General features: G+C 45.2%; 1 protein-coding gene across 1 annotated transcript in view; it reads right to left on the bottom strand.

Annotated features, from left to right (window-relative positions):
• Positions 1 to 14,688, bottom strand: part of LOC129382272 (arylsulfatase I-like) — a 209,086-nt gene that overhangs the window by 97,983 nt on the left and 96,415 nt on the right. Inside the window, exon 3 of the mRNA XM_072288654.1 lies at positions 8,939 to 9,235. Coding sequence (XP_072144755.1) covers positions 8,939 to 9,173 — 235 coding nt within the window. The 5' untranslated portion in view covers positions 9,174 to 9,235. The remainder of the gene's footprint in view (positions 1 to 8,938; positions 9,236 to 14,688) is intronic.

Raw genomic sequence — 14,688 nt, 5'->3', positions numbered from 1 at the left:
CCGTCTACTGAGTTCCACCATCTTGGCTTGCCATAGAATAATAATTGGTGTCCTTCAAGGCAATTCGAAGTTTCCTTTTCGAAACTCAGATATCGTATACCGCCTCCAAATTTTTAATTACACAGGTCTGGTCTCGTCATGTCCCCTATATGTTCTTTTTTCAATGCACCTAAATCTATCGATCATTACTTTCTCTCGTGCGGCCGATTTTCTACGCAACGAAAACTCTCAGAAAACTAATTTAGGAAACGTGGGCTATAGCTAACCCCGCCAAACATTCTTTTGGGGCGACTTCATTGGTATCCACTCACAAGAATGCATTTCTTGCAGTTTACAATTTCATTAGAGGGACAAAAAGAGTATTTAAACTTACCAATTATTTCTATTATTTCATTTCTTCTTCATTTCTTCCTTTATCAAAGTTCTTAGCAATACTTTTCTTTTATTTCTAAATCACATTTTTTTACTTCCACGCCCTTTTCTTCAAGTTTTCTTTTGTTTTACTTCTAAACGTACCGGAAACCGGCTGCTTTTTGGGAAATTCCCCATGGTTGGTATGCGCCAGTGTTTGGATACGAGGAAAGACGAGACGTACACCCCGTCCTTCAGCACCGAACGCAGCGTCCGAGCGCCAACCGGCGAGCTAATGCTGGTCCAACGCAATTCGACGAAGGCGACAGATGCGTTGTGGTGGCCGGCCATCGTACAATCGTGAACACACGAGAAAGATCCGCCCCAAAGCACGAGAATACAGGCACTTGGGAGTGGGCAGAAGTTGCACTGATTTGGAAACGAAGCCGGCAGTACAAAGAACAAGAAGTTGTCAATGAACTCCGCCTGTTACGTATTTAATCATTAACTAATGTATTTTATTTTTCAATCATATTATTACCCGATTCGAGGCCTATCCCCCATAGTGGTTTCTCCCATTAGTTGAGGCTTCATCATCATCATCATCATCATCATCATCATCATCATCATGTCCTCGCAGCGCCTGCACAGACCAGTAACTTGACAGTCATGCTCTTCGCTCTGGCGATTGCCGGCGCTGCATTCTTGCTCCTGCTCAAGCATGTCTCCCGCATTGTCGTGAACCTCACCAGCCTGCTGCTTGGTCATTGCACCTAGTACCTCGTTGAACGCAGAGCTGACGATGCGGGAACAGTCGTGGAAGCCATACATCAGGTAAAGCGAATTATGTATGCGCAAGAACAAAAAAGAAAACTTTAGGTTTCAGGCAATACAGAGTCGTCTGTTGCCCACCAGGTGCACTACGCCGCCCTACTACTAGGCCAAGTTCGTTTGCTGCGCACAAGACAACTCTGCCAATTTGTGACGCAACAGTTATTTGTGAATAGTAAAAAGATAATCAAGAGCAGCAGATACACGTTTTTCTCATGCCAGTAACAAAAACTTCCTTCTTTTATTCCATACAACGGGTTACTTCCTAGTCCAAACAACATTCTATACCTAGTCAATTTTCTGCGTAGCTCTCCTTGTGCTAATGTGCCGATAAATATCCAACAAAATGTACTTAAAATGTCTGTAGTCTTTCTTCATATGTGGTTTTGTTTCACAATACATGTAAGACCACAAGAGCTTCATTCAGATCTGTAACATTGTGAACAAGGTATCATTACGAAATTCCTCTCGAGCATACTGCAGATGTTTCTTAAAATGCACTTCGTTTGTTATATCATCATCTAGGCATTAATGGCACAAATGAAAGTCAATAACAACAAATAGCATGAAGATTTTTTTTTTTTTTTTGAGGAACACTTACTGCAGGAGACGCATATGTCAATCGGCGGTTGATCGTCGGTAGAGGTTGGCCAATGACAGAGTGATGCCCAAAGATATTATAGAACGCGTAGCTTCGGGAGATAAAGAAACATTTTATAAAAGCAACGCAAGTAGGTTACACTCAGTGCATCAGGGCAACCTGCTCAGTACAACTCACTTTCGAATGGTCTTCAAGACGTTCCTCTAATACGCTGAATGTACGTAACGCACTTTTTTTAACACAGCCTATAGGCTCACTTTTGTGCGACTTGCTTGAAGCATAGGACAGTGCTAGAGCTATGTTACGAGTTTCATCATTGGCTGGAAGTCACCCTTCATGAGAATTTCGGTGTCGACACGATAAGGAGGCGAGAGCATTTCAAATTTTGTAGAACACTCGTTTCTGGCACAGCATGCTTTCTTTGCGTATTAAGATTATTCGTGACTTTGCCGCAAGGAGTCGCCCTCCCCGTTCCCACGTTTACTATGTCAATGAAACCACTGAAGTCAAGAGCGCTGAGCAACATTAGTACTTGCACAAATTTACTGAATTAAGCTCGAGAAGATTCTAGCATCCCAAGATACATGTATGCTAGCCACGTAGTAAATAATCCTTGAAAAGGAGGGTGCAAGTGTGGAAGCAATGACTGCCTGATGAAAACATACGCTGCACGATGCTTATGCAAATATTGATACATGCGGAAACATTTTCTAAAGATAGGCTAATCAGGAGACCGTCCTAATAGCTATCGGAGTTACAAAAAGAATAAAATATCAGTAAGACATTTTTTTCTTAATCTTCCAGCTTCTGGGGCTTTGTTTCTGCAGCGGCTTTTCCCTCACGCCGTCCTTTTTTGAGATTCAGGTTGATGTAGATTATGCGCAGCATAATCCACGCGCAGCAGAACTACTTCAGCAGATCTGCGCGACACTTATTAGAGCGAAATACATCGTATTTCTTGTAGCAGACTGCCGTTTAGCTTACATTTCAGTACAGTGGTACACCGAACAACTGCGCGACCAGCACCATGTCCTTCCCTTCCTGAGCGATAATGGAGTGCCACCTGGCTCCGCAAGAGTTGGTAGAACTCTAGGCTCACATGATCAATCAAATGCTCTAGTGCTTCCTCCGTGCTAATCTTTCGAAAGCTCTAATTTCGATGACTTGCAGCACCTTTGTGTGTCATTCCTCAGTCGGCCGATGACGCCTGCGGTTTCTGTTGGGTATATTTTCCGCTTTCGGCCTGCCTGCGGCGGTGTAGAACATTTAAAGACAGATACATCGTTACAACACCTTGTTGGGCTAGTTGGCAAATTTCCGGCGAAATTGCACGTAAGGTAAAGTAACACTACACACAGGCCCATAGGACAAGCGCAGTGTACTGTCGATGCTTGAGTGTCCGGTTCCATTGTGAAGCGAATTCCATTGCCGACGAAAGCGTGCCACATAACATCGCTTCACATTTATGAAAACACGACATAAAAAGCCCGTTCATTATCAAATTTGTAGCGCAGTTGTCAAAAAAACAGAACTATTTACGTAAGATAGTACTTTCAATCCACGCAGGTAAGTTCTATTTATATTTGTTGCTGGATTTTAGTGCAAATATGCTTCCAAGTTTTAATAAGTTCCAAGTTTTAGTGCTGCTATATATTAATGCAAGATGTTCAGTATTTCTGGTTTCTCAATAATAGCTGGCCGAGAATACTAGGAATCAGATTGTTAGAGCTAGTTTTTACGATCGATGAAAGTTTTTGAGTGATTTGTTAAGCATCAGGTTATTGAGCGTTTTACCTGCTTTGGCTTCATTTTTCTGCAAAATACCCGTAAGAGGAAAAATAATTTCCGATAGTTTAAAGCTACTGGGCGAGTAAGCACTGGTATTTCGCTCCGGAAAAATTTCTGCTCTAAAGCGACAAACGAGACATTTAGGGAGAAGACGGCTGCGCGCGGCACTGGCGATCCTGGCTTCGCCGTCTCGCACGCTGTAGCTCCATGCGCTGCGCGACTTTTCACGAACGTGAATTCGCTCATTGCCAGCGAAAACTGTTCGGCGTTTTAGCATAGAGCCCATAATCGGGAACATCGCGCACCGCAGACGAGCAAGCGATAAACTGATAAGCACGCAGTTCCTTGGCGCCCGCGGAGCGAATTTCGCTGCGTAACGTCACATGGGTCCGGGCGCCGTAGCAGCCGACGTAGAAAAGACAGCGTTCGCCGTGCTTATGACACTTGCGCTGTGCCCTATCACGTGGTTTCTGTGCGTAAATAATGAACTACAAAAGCACAGATTCGCAATCGCTGATAGCTTTTCGTTACTTTCATCGATCAGGGACCACTCTTCCAGTTTAACAGTCGACACAGCCGACCACAACAGACAGGGTCGGCGTAATCGCTTTCTGTGAACTGGTCCGAGCAGAGACCGCAGCCGTTGTACTACTACTGCTCTATGTCAGCCCAGCCAGGACTCCACATTTAGCGTAATTTCGCCATATGACACATTTGAAAACTGGTCAAAATACGCGTAGTCTTGATTAAAGAACACCCTAAAGGCGAAACCAAAGCTGGGAGTACGAAGAAGCGACGAAAAAATTCTGTACTTCTAGGCACAGGCTGAAAAGTGAAGCCCACCTCGGTCGTCGCGCAGGTAACTCGTACTTGTGTTTCAATGGGCAAGCGGTTACCTGCTACGTAATTGATTCCTTTTGGCTTCTGCCGAGTTCCCGAACATTCAAAGGTGGTAATGCCACAAGAAAACACTCGTCACCTGAGTTTGTGCAGCGAGCATTCAAATACATTCGGCAAATAAAACTTGCAAGTTTTCTACTCGTGGAAAAAAGGAAGAGCAACAGCTAACGTACACCAAAGCTGAATTTCCATCTTCGCGTCAGTTAGCATCAGTTGGCCCATGTGCAATTGTCTACAAGTAGCCTTAACTTTCTTACAACAGCACATAAAAAATGGGCTCCGCCAAGCCAAGAAAGATAATCACTTGAAAACAACCGCGGAAGGTTTTTTTTTTTTGTTTCGTCATATAGCTGTTTTGATAAGGATAGCGCTTTTGCCTTCATAACGACTGCAGAAAAAGTGCGCTTACCTCTCGTCCGCTGGAAAAGGGAAAAGTTTCACCCTGCTGTTCCTCCCAGAGACGCCGCATCACACAGCGGCGCAGCACGCTTTTGTGCCAATTCCTCAGTTTTTCCGACACTGCCGGAACGTTCAGGGGCACAGAAAGCAAGTTGTTAAGTCCGGAGCGCATGAAAAAAAGAAAAAAACGCGCACGTGCAAACAAAGTGGCAGGAGCAGAAGAATAGACTGGCAGCCGAAGCCACAGCCGAAGCCGAAGCGATAACAGCGAGAGCGCCGCCCATTGACGCAACTAGTAACCGAGTAAACGAATATATGTGACGCTGAAAAAGAAAATAGCCAAAAGCACATTTTATTTCTATATATAATTGTACACTTTACTTTATTGCTATGTAAGTTGAAAAGACAGAGTGACATATGCAAAAGTTCATGAATCTTTTTTTGGCTATCAGTGTCATGGCGACGCTTATTTTTTTTTTTCCCCAATACCAAAACTAGCCTCACTGTCCACCCATTGGAAACGTCACACTCCTGCAGAGGCTGCCAGGCATGCTATGGCTCTCGACGGTGTGCTTTCAGTTCACAGGTACACGAGCATTCATGCTGCCGCGTTCCTCATTGGCACACTGTCAAGACACACTGTCGTGTGTCCTGGAAGCCATATGTGGCCTTATCCTTACGGAGATAAATGGACAAGTGATCATAAGTTTCTTATCAGGGGACAAGTCCCCCGTTAAGGGACAAGTGACGCCCCCCCCCCCCCCCCTATACCCTACGGCGTCGTCGCCTGGTTCCCGCCCTTCTTCCTCTTTCGGTCATAGGAAGCTCATCGAGGCACCCAATAATAGACACGACTTCCATTCGAGTTATTGGACCAATACGCTTCCCGTTGTTTTTCTTATTTTTCTGCACTAACCTCTGCACTAACCGTCTGTATTAAACGTTTAGAGAATTGTGGACGAGCATGACATCGTCTGTTACGTTTATTTGCTCACAACCACACCTTCGTATAGACAATCGCTCGTGGTTTCAGCGTAGAGAGACCGCAAATATGAAGGCTAAATATCTATCTGTATGGTGGGCCAGTACATGTTTGTCATTCGACAAGAGATTACTTCATCGTAGGAAAAATTTCAACTTAAGACAGCCAGCCCACAACTTAAACATTAGGCTTTAATCTGAACCACCCCAAAGAAAAGAGGCATGGCATGCAGCGCCTCAACGCAAGTAATCTATGGTCATCTTTTGCGCCACGCGCCACCCTTGCCGAGGTCGAAACCTGCGGGAAGCAAAAAATAAAAAATAAAAAAAAAATCACCCTCTCCGTCACTTCAGCGCCGATGGTGCGGTATGAGAACGTTGTCTACGATTAATGTAATAAAATAAATCACCTGCACCAACGCTGATGCGTTCATAAGCAGCGAAATTAACTCGATAAACTTATTGACAATCTATCACAACATTTGACCTAGACTTTCATATGATTAAATACGGGAAGTCAAATTTCTTGCTTTTTTTTCTCTGCCCCTTTCAATAATTTTCCTCGCTTAAAGAAGCGTTGTTTTCGGCAACAGTGGCGCCTTTGTTATAGCAGGACGCCGGGTAATCAATTTCGGTTAACTGAATTTTTCCCTTTAGCGGGAAATTGCCTCCCACATACAGCATGGGCCAGACTCGCGTTACAAAATTGATGTTCCACTGGAAATGATGTTCTAGCTCTCATTTCTCTTACTTAAAGAAAGAAGGGAGCATTTATGTATGATGGGTAGCCATCCATAAAAAAGACCGATTTGTAGGCCTCCTTGTTCTTTTAGTAGCAATAATGGCTCTAACACTAATTAGACATTCTCCCTTATTATGACCCGTACTCTACGCATGGTACTGCAGCAAGCATTATCTGGTCACACCAGTCCCTCTGCGCCACCAAGGCTCCCAGTATGACCACTGCAGAAACAGTAGACTAACCAGCGTTCGTACAGAACATTAGGCCCAAAACTGAAGGACAATTCAAGGACTTCAAGTAAACCAAAGCCTAAAATTCAAAGAGGGGCAAATATACCTTATTCGATTGAATTTGAAGGTAACCTTGAAATGTCCTATATTATATTCAATCAGATTATTGAAAAGTTGCGACTACTTGACGTCGCTTAAGTGACGCCTTGCAACTATTCAGTTAACTGAAATTCAAACATGCATTCGGCATAAAAGTTTGCATTGTATGACCATATATAACCGCTGAAGAATAAAACAGAATGCGCCTTGTACGAGTCAAAACGATTGCATCACTCAATCTCGCTAGCCAGCTGTCGCCCACGAACTAATGAAGTATACTTGCTGCAACTAGAACAAAATAAAAACGTCATTCCGTTCGCGAATTGATAGGTTATCATCTGGTGAATACAAGAACCGCCGACAAGGCAGCGTCCATAGTACACTCGGTCAGCTTCCTTTCTTTTTCTGCTCTTGCGGTAAGTGGACACTCAAACTCATAAAGACCCGAATGTAGACACTAGGACTGCCTGCCGGCGAACATCAAGGCTTCATCATGCATTCACTAATACTGCTTTACCCAGGGTAGGACGTTTTCCGCCATCAAGTGGGCCTTGAGGGACACTACGGGAAGGCCAAGTGGGCCTTCCGCCATGATGGGCCTTGAGGGACACTACGGTCCCTCTGATTGGCTCAAAATGTCGCTATTATATAATTTGAAACTATGGCGGAATTTGTCCACGTTCAGACCCCCAACCAGACCCATTTACGTCCGTATTCACGGAATCGCCTCGAGAAGACAAGACCGATTGCTGCTCTCCCCATTTTCGACTGACGTAGTCACTGCGCTTCTGTCACGTACAAAAAACTCCTAGACTAACATTTCGTAACCATCAACTCACTGCAGGTACTCCAAAACGCTGGCATTTTAACGGTTGTTTCCCAAGCAGCCACCTGTTCCAGAAATAGCCAAAGAGCGTTGTTGAAGCGCAGTGTTTAGTTCGTTCCAAGGGCAGCACAGCCTCAGAGTCGGTAAAGTCGAGTAGGAGCTTTGTGTCGAGGCGCGTGTGTCAAATCGGGAGCCACAGATGCCAAGCCGCCTTTGAATCTACCCAATGAAGGTTGTGAGGCGTCTTAATAAACGACTTTGACATACTTACTCAAGAATTTCGTCTTTCAACAAACCGACCTTCCCAACATTTCAGCATTCCGTAATCCGCTCTTACCAACGGCTTTCTGGACGCCAGGTTGTTGAGTTCACACGGATCACGTTCTGTGTCGAACAGGTCTCGGCCCTCGCCCTGCAGTTCGACACAAGGCAGAGAGAATCCTGCCGCAGGCACCACACCGCAGCCTTCTGATGATAGCCGGGTGGCACTACCGAACCACGTCCGCGGTCGAGCACCTTCCTCGGAGTCTTCCAGGCTCGCGACGACTGCACCGCTGCCTCCTCGTTTCCAAATTCGGGCGTGCCGCCTGGTGCGGGGACGTGTTGTTGGAGTGTGTCGTCCCCGAAGGGACCCCGCACTTGTGACATCCGATTTGTGATACAAGTTTGTGGTTACCGTGTTGGTAAAACGACAGCTCACAAGCGGAGTAAATGTTTACAGGAATTTGTCGCGAGACCTGCTCATGGAACTTTCGGATTTCGCCTTGGACAGGGCTGGCCCTGGTCGAGGCCATCGATGGCGCCTATAGGTGACTGACACGGCCTCATGTTCAAGAAGGATTGTTATTGCGCAGACGTTAAGGTTCCTAAACGCTTCTAGCTTCCACGTTTATTTCAGGCCTGACAGCTTGTTCAGTATTTTCCATATCGCACTTTCATATGTACATTCACCTTAACTTGTTAATAATTCATGTGTCACGGTTATCAAAGCGTTCGTGCTCTTTTAACTTAAGTCCTTCGTTACCCGAAACAGCATGTTAGCTTCCTGTTAATTACCAGACCGTTTACTGCGGTCCCCCCGCTTCTTTCGGGAGCAAAAAAATCCAAATAGAGCTTTCAAAAAAATCGTTCTCTAGTGTTATCTGATTCGGCATTTCCCTTTAGCTGTACCCTTAGGAGTCGACACTTACCGGCAGCAGAGTCCAGAGTGGGCAGCCAGTCGACCAGGAGCGCGGGTCGGGGCATGACCACGCGGGAACCAGCCTGGAGCAGCGGGCTCCACACAAGCGCCGGCACACTGATTCCGCTTTCCCACCGCGTGCCCTTGACACCCCGCAGCGGCCAGTTGGAGCCGGCGTTCGAGAACGTTCCCCACGGCATGCCCCCGTTGTCGCTGGTGAACACGACGACCCTGTTGGCGAGCATGCGACGTCTGTGCAGGGCCTCGACGATGCGGCCGACGGGCTCGTCCAGTGCGTCCACCGCGCCTGGTGAGAGCCAGCCACAACATGCTAGGTTTAGCTTGACGTACTCGTAATGTGACGAAAGGAGGGTATTGCGGCCGCTCGGGTAAGCATCAAACTTACACTAAAACGGATTCGTCATCTTCAACAACAGTAAAGGGACACCAAGAAACGACGCCAAGTTTAATCTGCTCAAGTGTCCTTCAAGACTACCGTATTTGTTCCAATAAAGGTCGACGTTGTTTTCTTTCTGTTTTCGAAAATCTTCGCTGTAACGGCGGCTACCCTCCTTGGTGGAATTCGGATTGCACGCGGGATTATAGACGACGAAAAGCCGCGCGGAAGAAATTACCTTACAATTGATGTCCGAGTAACAGCAGTGATTATAAATTCGCAGCTGCTGCGTTCAAGAGAACCGTATCGAATGCCAAATACGAGTATGACGAAAAACATCATGACTTCTTCTCTAAGCCCAGCAAAAAAAAAAAAAAAACTGTGTTCAGATTCCATCGATATAGAAAATTGATACCGACACCAGCGGATATATCTGCTTCTTTAGAATTCATAAGAAAGGGCTTAGCGCAACGCTTAACATCACGTTTGCCGAATGGGGCCACTAAAGCCTCCCATCGCCGATGACCTTGTGGAAGTCACAGTGTCAGAGCAGTCTAATGTCCTCAGGTCTCTGCCTGCCTCAGCTCCAGGTCCTGACGGCATTTCCAATGCCATGCTAAAATGTTGCTTGAAATGCCTTCTGATGACATACTGAACATGGTGAATTATTTTCTAAAAGATGCTTGGATTCCATCAGAATGGAGCACAGCCAAAATTATTCCGCTGCTTAGAAAACAAGAAGCTGGCTACAATCTTGACAACGTTAGGCCTATATCTCTTACGTAAAATATGGTAAAACTAATTGACAGAGCTTTATATGATCGTATGATGGATGATATATGCGAAAATTCGTTACTGAGGCCAAGTCAAATAGGTTTCCGGCCCTGGTCTCTCCATTCGGTGTGCGCATGTAGACTCGGAAAGCCGCATTCAACTTGCTCAGCATAGAAAACAAGTCAGTGCTTTAGTCACACTTGACATAGCAAAAGCCTATGACAGCGTTCAGTATAATCTCCACTGCTGGACGAATTACAGTCCTACAATTTTCCGAGATGTATAAAGGCGTGGATTTTTGAATTTCGAAGAAACAGAAAATTTTTATTGTTTTCAAAACGGCTTTTCTTCAAGAACGTTCGATCAGACAAGAGGGGTGCCCGAGGTGGCTTTTCTGTCTCCTGTACTTTTTATCCTATTGACGATTTCAGAACCACTGCACTAGGATGTGAATCTGTATGTCTATGGAGATGGCATTGCATTTTTCGCGACAGCTAGAGACATCAGTTACCTTCACCCCTCTTTAAAATCGTACCTCTGTACTCTGCAGATGTGGCTTCACAATCTGCATCTGTAGCTAAACGTAAACAAAAGTGCAGCCCTTGTTTTTCTGCTTTCCGGGCCGATACAGTTATCATTGGTATATGAACAGATAACCATTCCTCAGGTAGAGTCGCTTAAGTACTTGGGTGTCATATATGACGGAAAACTTAACTGGCGTTCTCACATAGATAATATTGGAACGAAGGGGACACGATCCGTAGGTTTACTACGCAGAATCATTAACCGGCGCTCTGGTATGCGAAGTGACACACTAATTATTCTAGATTTTGGCTGTGTTTTCTTCTCCGGAAGTACAAAATATAAATTAAGACCACTTGTTCTGTTAGCAAGAGAAGCTCTTCGACTACGTTTAGGTCTTCCTAAATTCGTTGCTAATAATGTATTATACCAGGAACCGCGCATATACTCTTCACACGCGATTCCGCATGCTTACAGTTGAAACCTACTTAAGAGTTTATGAATCCGCAATGACGTGGACAATATGCATTTATTTGGGAACCAAATCAATTTTTTTGAGAACACGCGGTCACGGTTGCATACCCCACAAGTTGTATTTGTGGAAAACAGTTAGAACCTTTAAATGTTCGCCTTGGAGAAATATTTCGGCTTTATAGGTCTCCAGGCTAGCTCAAAATTGAATTTGCAGATATTTTTCCAAACAATACGAAATTCCTGCCCACAACATATTTGAATGAGCGTTTACAAGGATATTTGGCCCGTTTCAAATTAAATATAATAGCGACTGATGCTTCTTCGAGTGAAGAGAAAGCAGGCGTGGGTATCTACTCCACATCCCTCGACTGGTCTTTTTCACTTCGCCTACCATATTACACATCAATTTTTCATGCCGAACTTCTGGCAGTAGTTCTTGCCTTGCGGAAATTAACCCTTAAATAGTTATTATCGTCCCAGATTCTCTATCTGTATGCAGCGCACTTACTGCGTCTACAAAATGGACAGCATTGAACACGTTTTATTCATTAGCTCCGCCTCACTTAAGGTTAGTTCATATGGTAGGGGTCCCAGGCCACCGAGACATTCATATTAATGAAATAGCCGATTCCTTAGCACGAGCTTCTACAACAGGTCATCTGATATCTGTGCTGCCAGCAACTTAGCGCATCACTGCAGCCAGATATAGGCAATTTTCTTTGAGCGAACACAAAAAAGCCCTGTCATTAGCAAAAGCTACAGATTTTTTGCACCTAAATTATTCGTGGAACCGGAAATGGTGTCCTGTTCGGAAATTCGAAGTTTCATTTACTAGGCTGACTCCCCCCCCCCCCCCCCCCCTGTTGCCGTATTCCAACACTTAATTTTTACTTACGCAGATGTGGTCTGGCAGTGTCCCCTCTATGCTACCACTGCCATGAACCGGAATCTACTGATCATTTTTTATTATCGTGTCGGCGGTTTTACACTCATCGAAAACTATCTCTGGAAATTCCACTTCAAAATTTAGCATTGCGTTTAAGCAATACTGTTGTACACTCCCTTGGAGCAACAGTATTGAGACACAGCCACAGGAACGTTTGCCTAGCCATTTATAATTTTCTCTGTGGCACAAAAAAGAGTGTCTTGTTAATTGTTCTTAGTTTCCACAATTGATGTACATCTACATCAATTTAGAAACTTCAACAAGTAAAAGCACAAATTCACAGTTTAAATCTTGCTAGTATTATAATTCAAAATTTAACTTACTCATGTTTAAGTATATCCTTTATATTATGTATTTCAGTCACAATATCTTAAAGTTTATTTCACTTAGTATGCATATCAACGCAAGGCTTCTGATGCGATAAAGATTTTATCACTACTTTATCTCATATATTCACAGTTTATGTTTCAACTTGGGTTATATATTTATTTCCTTTCTTTGTGGATGGATGGATGGATGGATGCAAAACTCTAATGAAGGTCCTGAGGTACGCGACTCAGCGCGCTGCGGGCCGCTGCCACGTTGGGACAGTCAGGCCATGCCCGACCACCGCATCGTGGGCCCAGGCATCGGGGCTCTTGATAGCGGAGAGCCACCTGTCCTCATTGATTTGTTCTGTGCCTCGTAACGAGGGGAAACGCCAGAACATGTGGTCTAAGCTAGCGATGTCATTGCAGTGCCTGCAAGAACTAGGGGCATAGGTGTCAGGATAAAGCTTGTGGAATAAAGCTGGGCTGGGATACGGGCCTGTCTGCAATAATCTGAGGGTCAATGCCAGCGCCCTATTTAATTTCTTATGTGGAAGGGGAAAGTCTCTCCTGCCGAGATAAAAGTGCTGCGCAATATCATTGTATGTGGTCGGTTGATATCGGTTCTTCACCACTGCGGGCCTTTCTTTGTGTTATTTATTTATTAACAAATTTATTTTACTTTTTCAATCATATTACCACCCGATTCGTGGCCAGCTCCTATTGTGGGTTTGTGCCATTTATTGAGACATCATCATCATCATCATCATCATCATCATCATCATCATCATCATCACCAAGAGGGTTTGAACTTCGGACGTTATCTCTGAAATCAATATATCAATCAATCAATCAATCAAACACTCAATCAATTAATGAATCCATCAATCAAACAATCAATAATTTATGTAACATGCCCGGGATCAGCAATGAGTTCTGAGCACTGGTGCACAGAGAAAACAAAATATAAATATAAAACTACAACCAAGAGGTATTAGAACAATTACACAAAAACAAAACAAAAATGTCTCGAGCTTGCTCGGTCGAGTGGTTAGCAGCATCCGCTCGGCATGGTCGCTTGCGATTCTTCGACATTAGATTGCTTGGAAATTAAATCAGTCCGTCACGTAAGAGAATGAATGGTTCATACCTCCTTAAGCAATGGATCATACGACCGTAAACGCGGCCTCTCCATTACGACGACTGAAGAGAAGTGAAATTCTACGCTAGAATGAGGACCGGCCACGCAGCCAGCTGCTGAAGACGACAACGAACGCGGGAGCAGTGGCACGAGCTCGTCAGTGCCGTAGCGCTGTAGAAGAGGACAAAGACGCTCGAGCTATTGCTGATGATGATAGCTTTAGCGAAATCCGACAACGACGGCACATGGTCCGCATAAACAGCTTGGCTATAAAAGAAGAGTGAACAAAGGACAGAAGGGGCCCAACAGGCAGGCGTCATCGCCGATTGGTGACATCCACCCCGTCCTGTGGAAGCGTGCGCAAGCGTCCGAGTGGCGACCGCCGAGCTCATCCTGGTCCAACGCCATGCGTTGAAGGCGACAGCTACGCTGCGTTGGTTGGCCATCGCATAATCGTGAAGCACGCGAGAAAGATTCGCCCCGGAGCACGAGACCACGCGCACTTGGTAGAGGGCAGAAATTGCGCTGATTTGGAACAGAAGGCGGCAGCACAAGGAAGAAGAAAAAGAAGTGTTCTGTGGCCTCTGCCCTCTCATCGCAGCACCCGCAGAGACCGTTCACGTCGACGGCCAGGCTTTTCGACCACGCGGTGGTTGCCGCAGCGTTCTTGCTGGGCTCAAGCGGGTCTCCCGCACTGTGGGAAGAGCACCAGGCTGCTGCTTGGTTACTGCCGCCACTACCCGATCGAAAGCACAGCTGACGGTGCGGCAACATCCATGGACAACGTACGTCAGGTAAAGCGAATCAAGCATACGCAAGAACGAGAAGAGAGCATTCGTTTATAGACAAAATAGACTCGTCTATTGCCCACCACGTACGGTTTATTTTTGTGGTTCCTCTTTTCTAACTTTCACGTTTAACTTTAACGACCGCCCTACGAGAAGTTGGTGTTACGGTATAAACAGTCCTGGACGAACGGAGCCCACGTAAGCGTACTCCCACTAAGAACAGGGCGTTTGCGCAACCTCGAGGCGAGTAGCGTGATCTCATTTTGGCCGATTATTTCTATTTCCGAATTATTTATGTGCGCAGCTAGATTCTCCGCAACAAAACGAAAATGGACCAACAATTTTACTAATGAGCAGAAAACAACGTGCATGTTTCCATTAACTAATAGCAACTGCATCAGTGTAGCCTT

This window comes from Dermacentor andersoni, chromosome 6, assembly GCF_023375885.2.
Source record: "Dermacentor andersoni chromosome 6, qqDerAnde1_hic_scaffold, whole genome shotgun sequence".
Taxonomy (NCBI): Eukaryota; Metazoa; Arthropoda; class Arachnida; order Ixodida; family Ixodidae; genus Dermacentor; species Dermacentor andersoni.
Note: the sequence above shows the minus strand (reverse complement) of the source record. Positions and strands in the feature narration are given on the sequence as shown.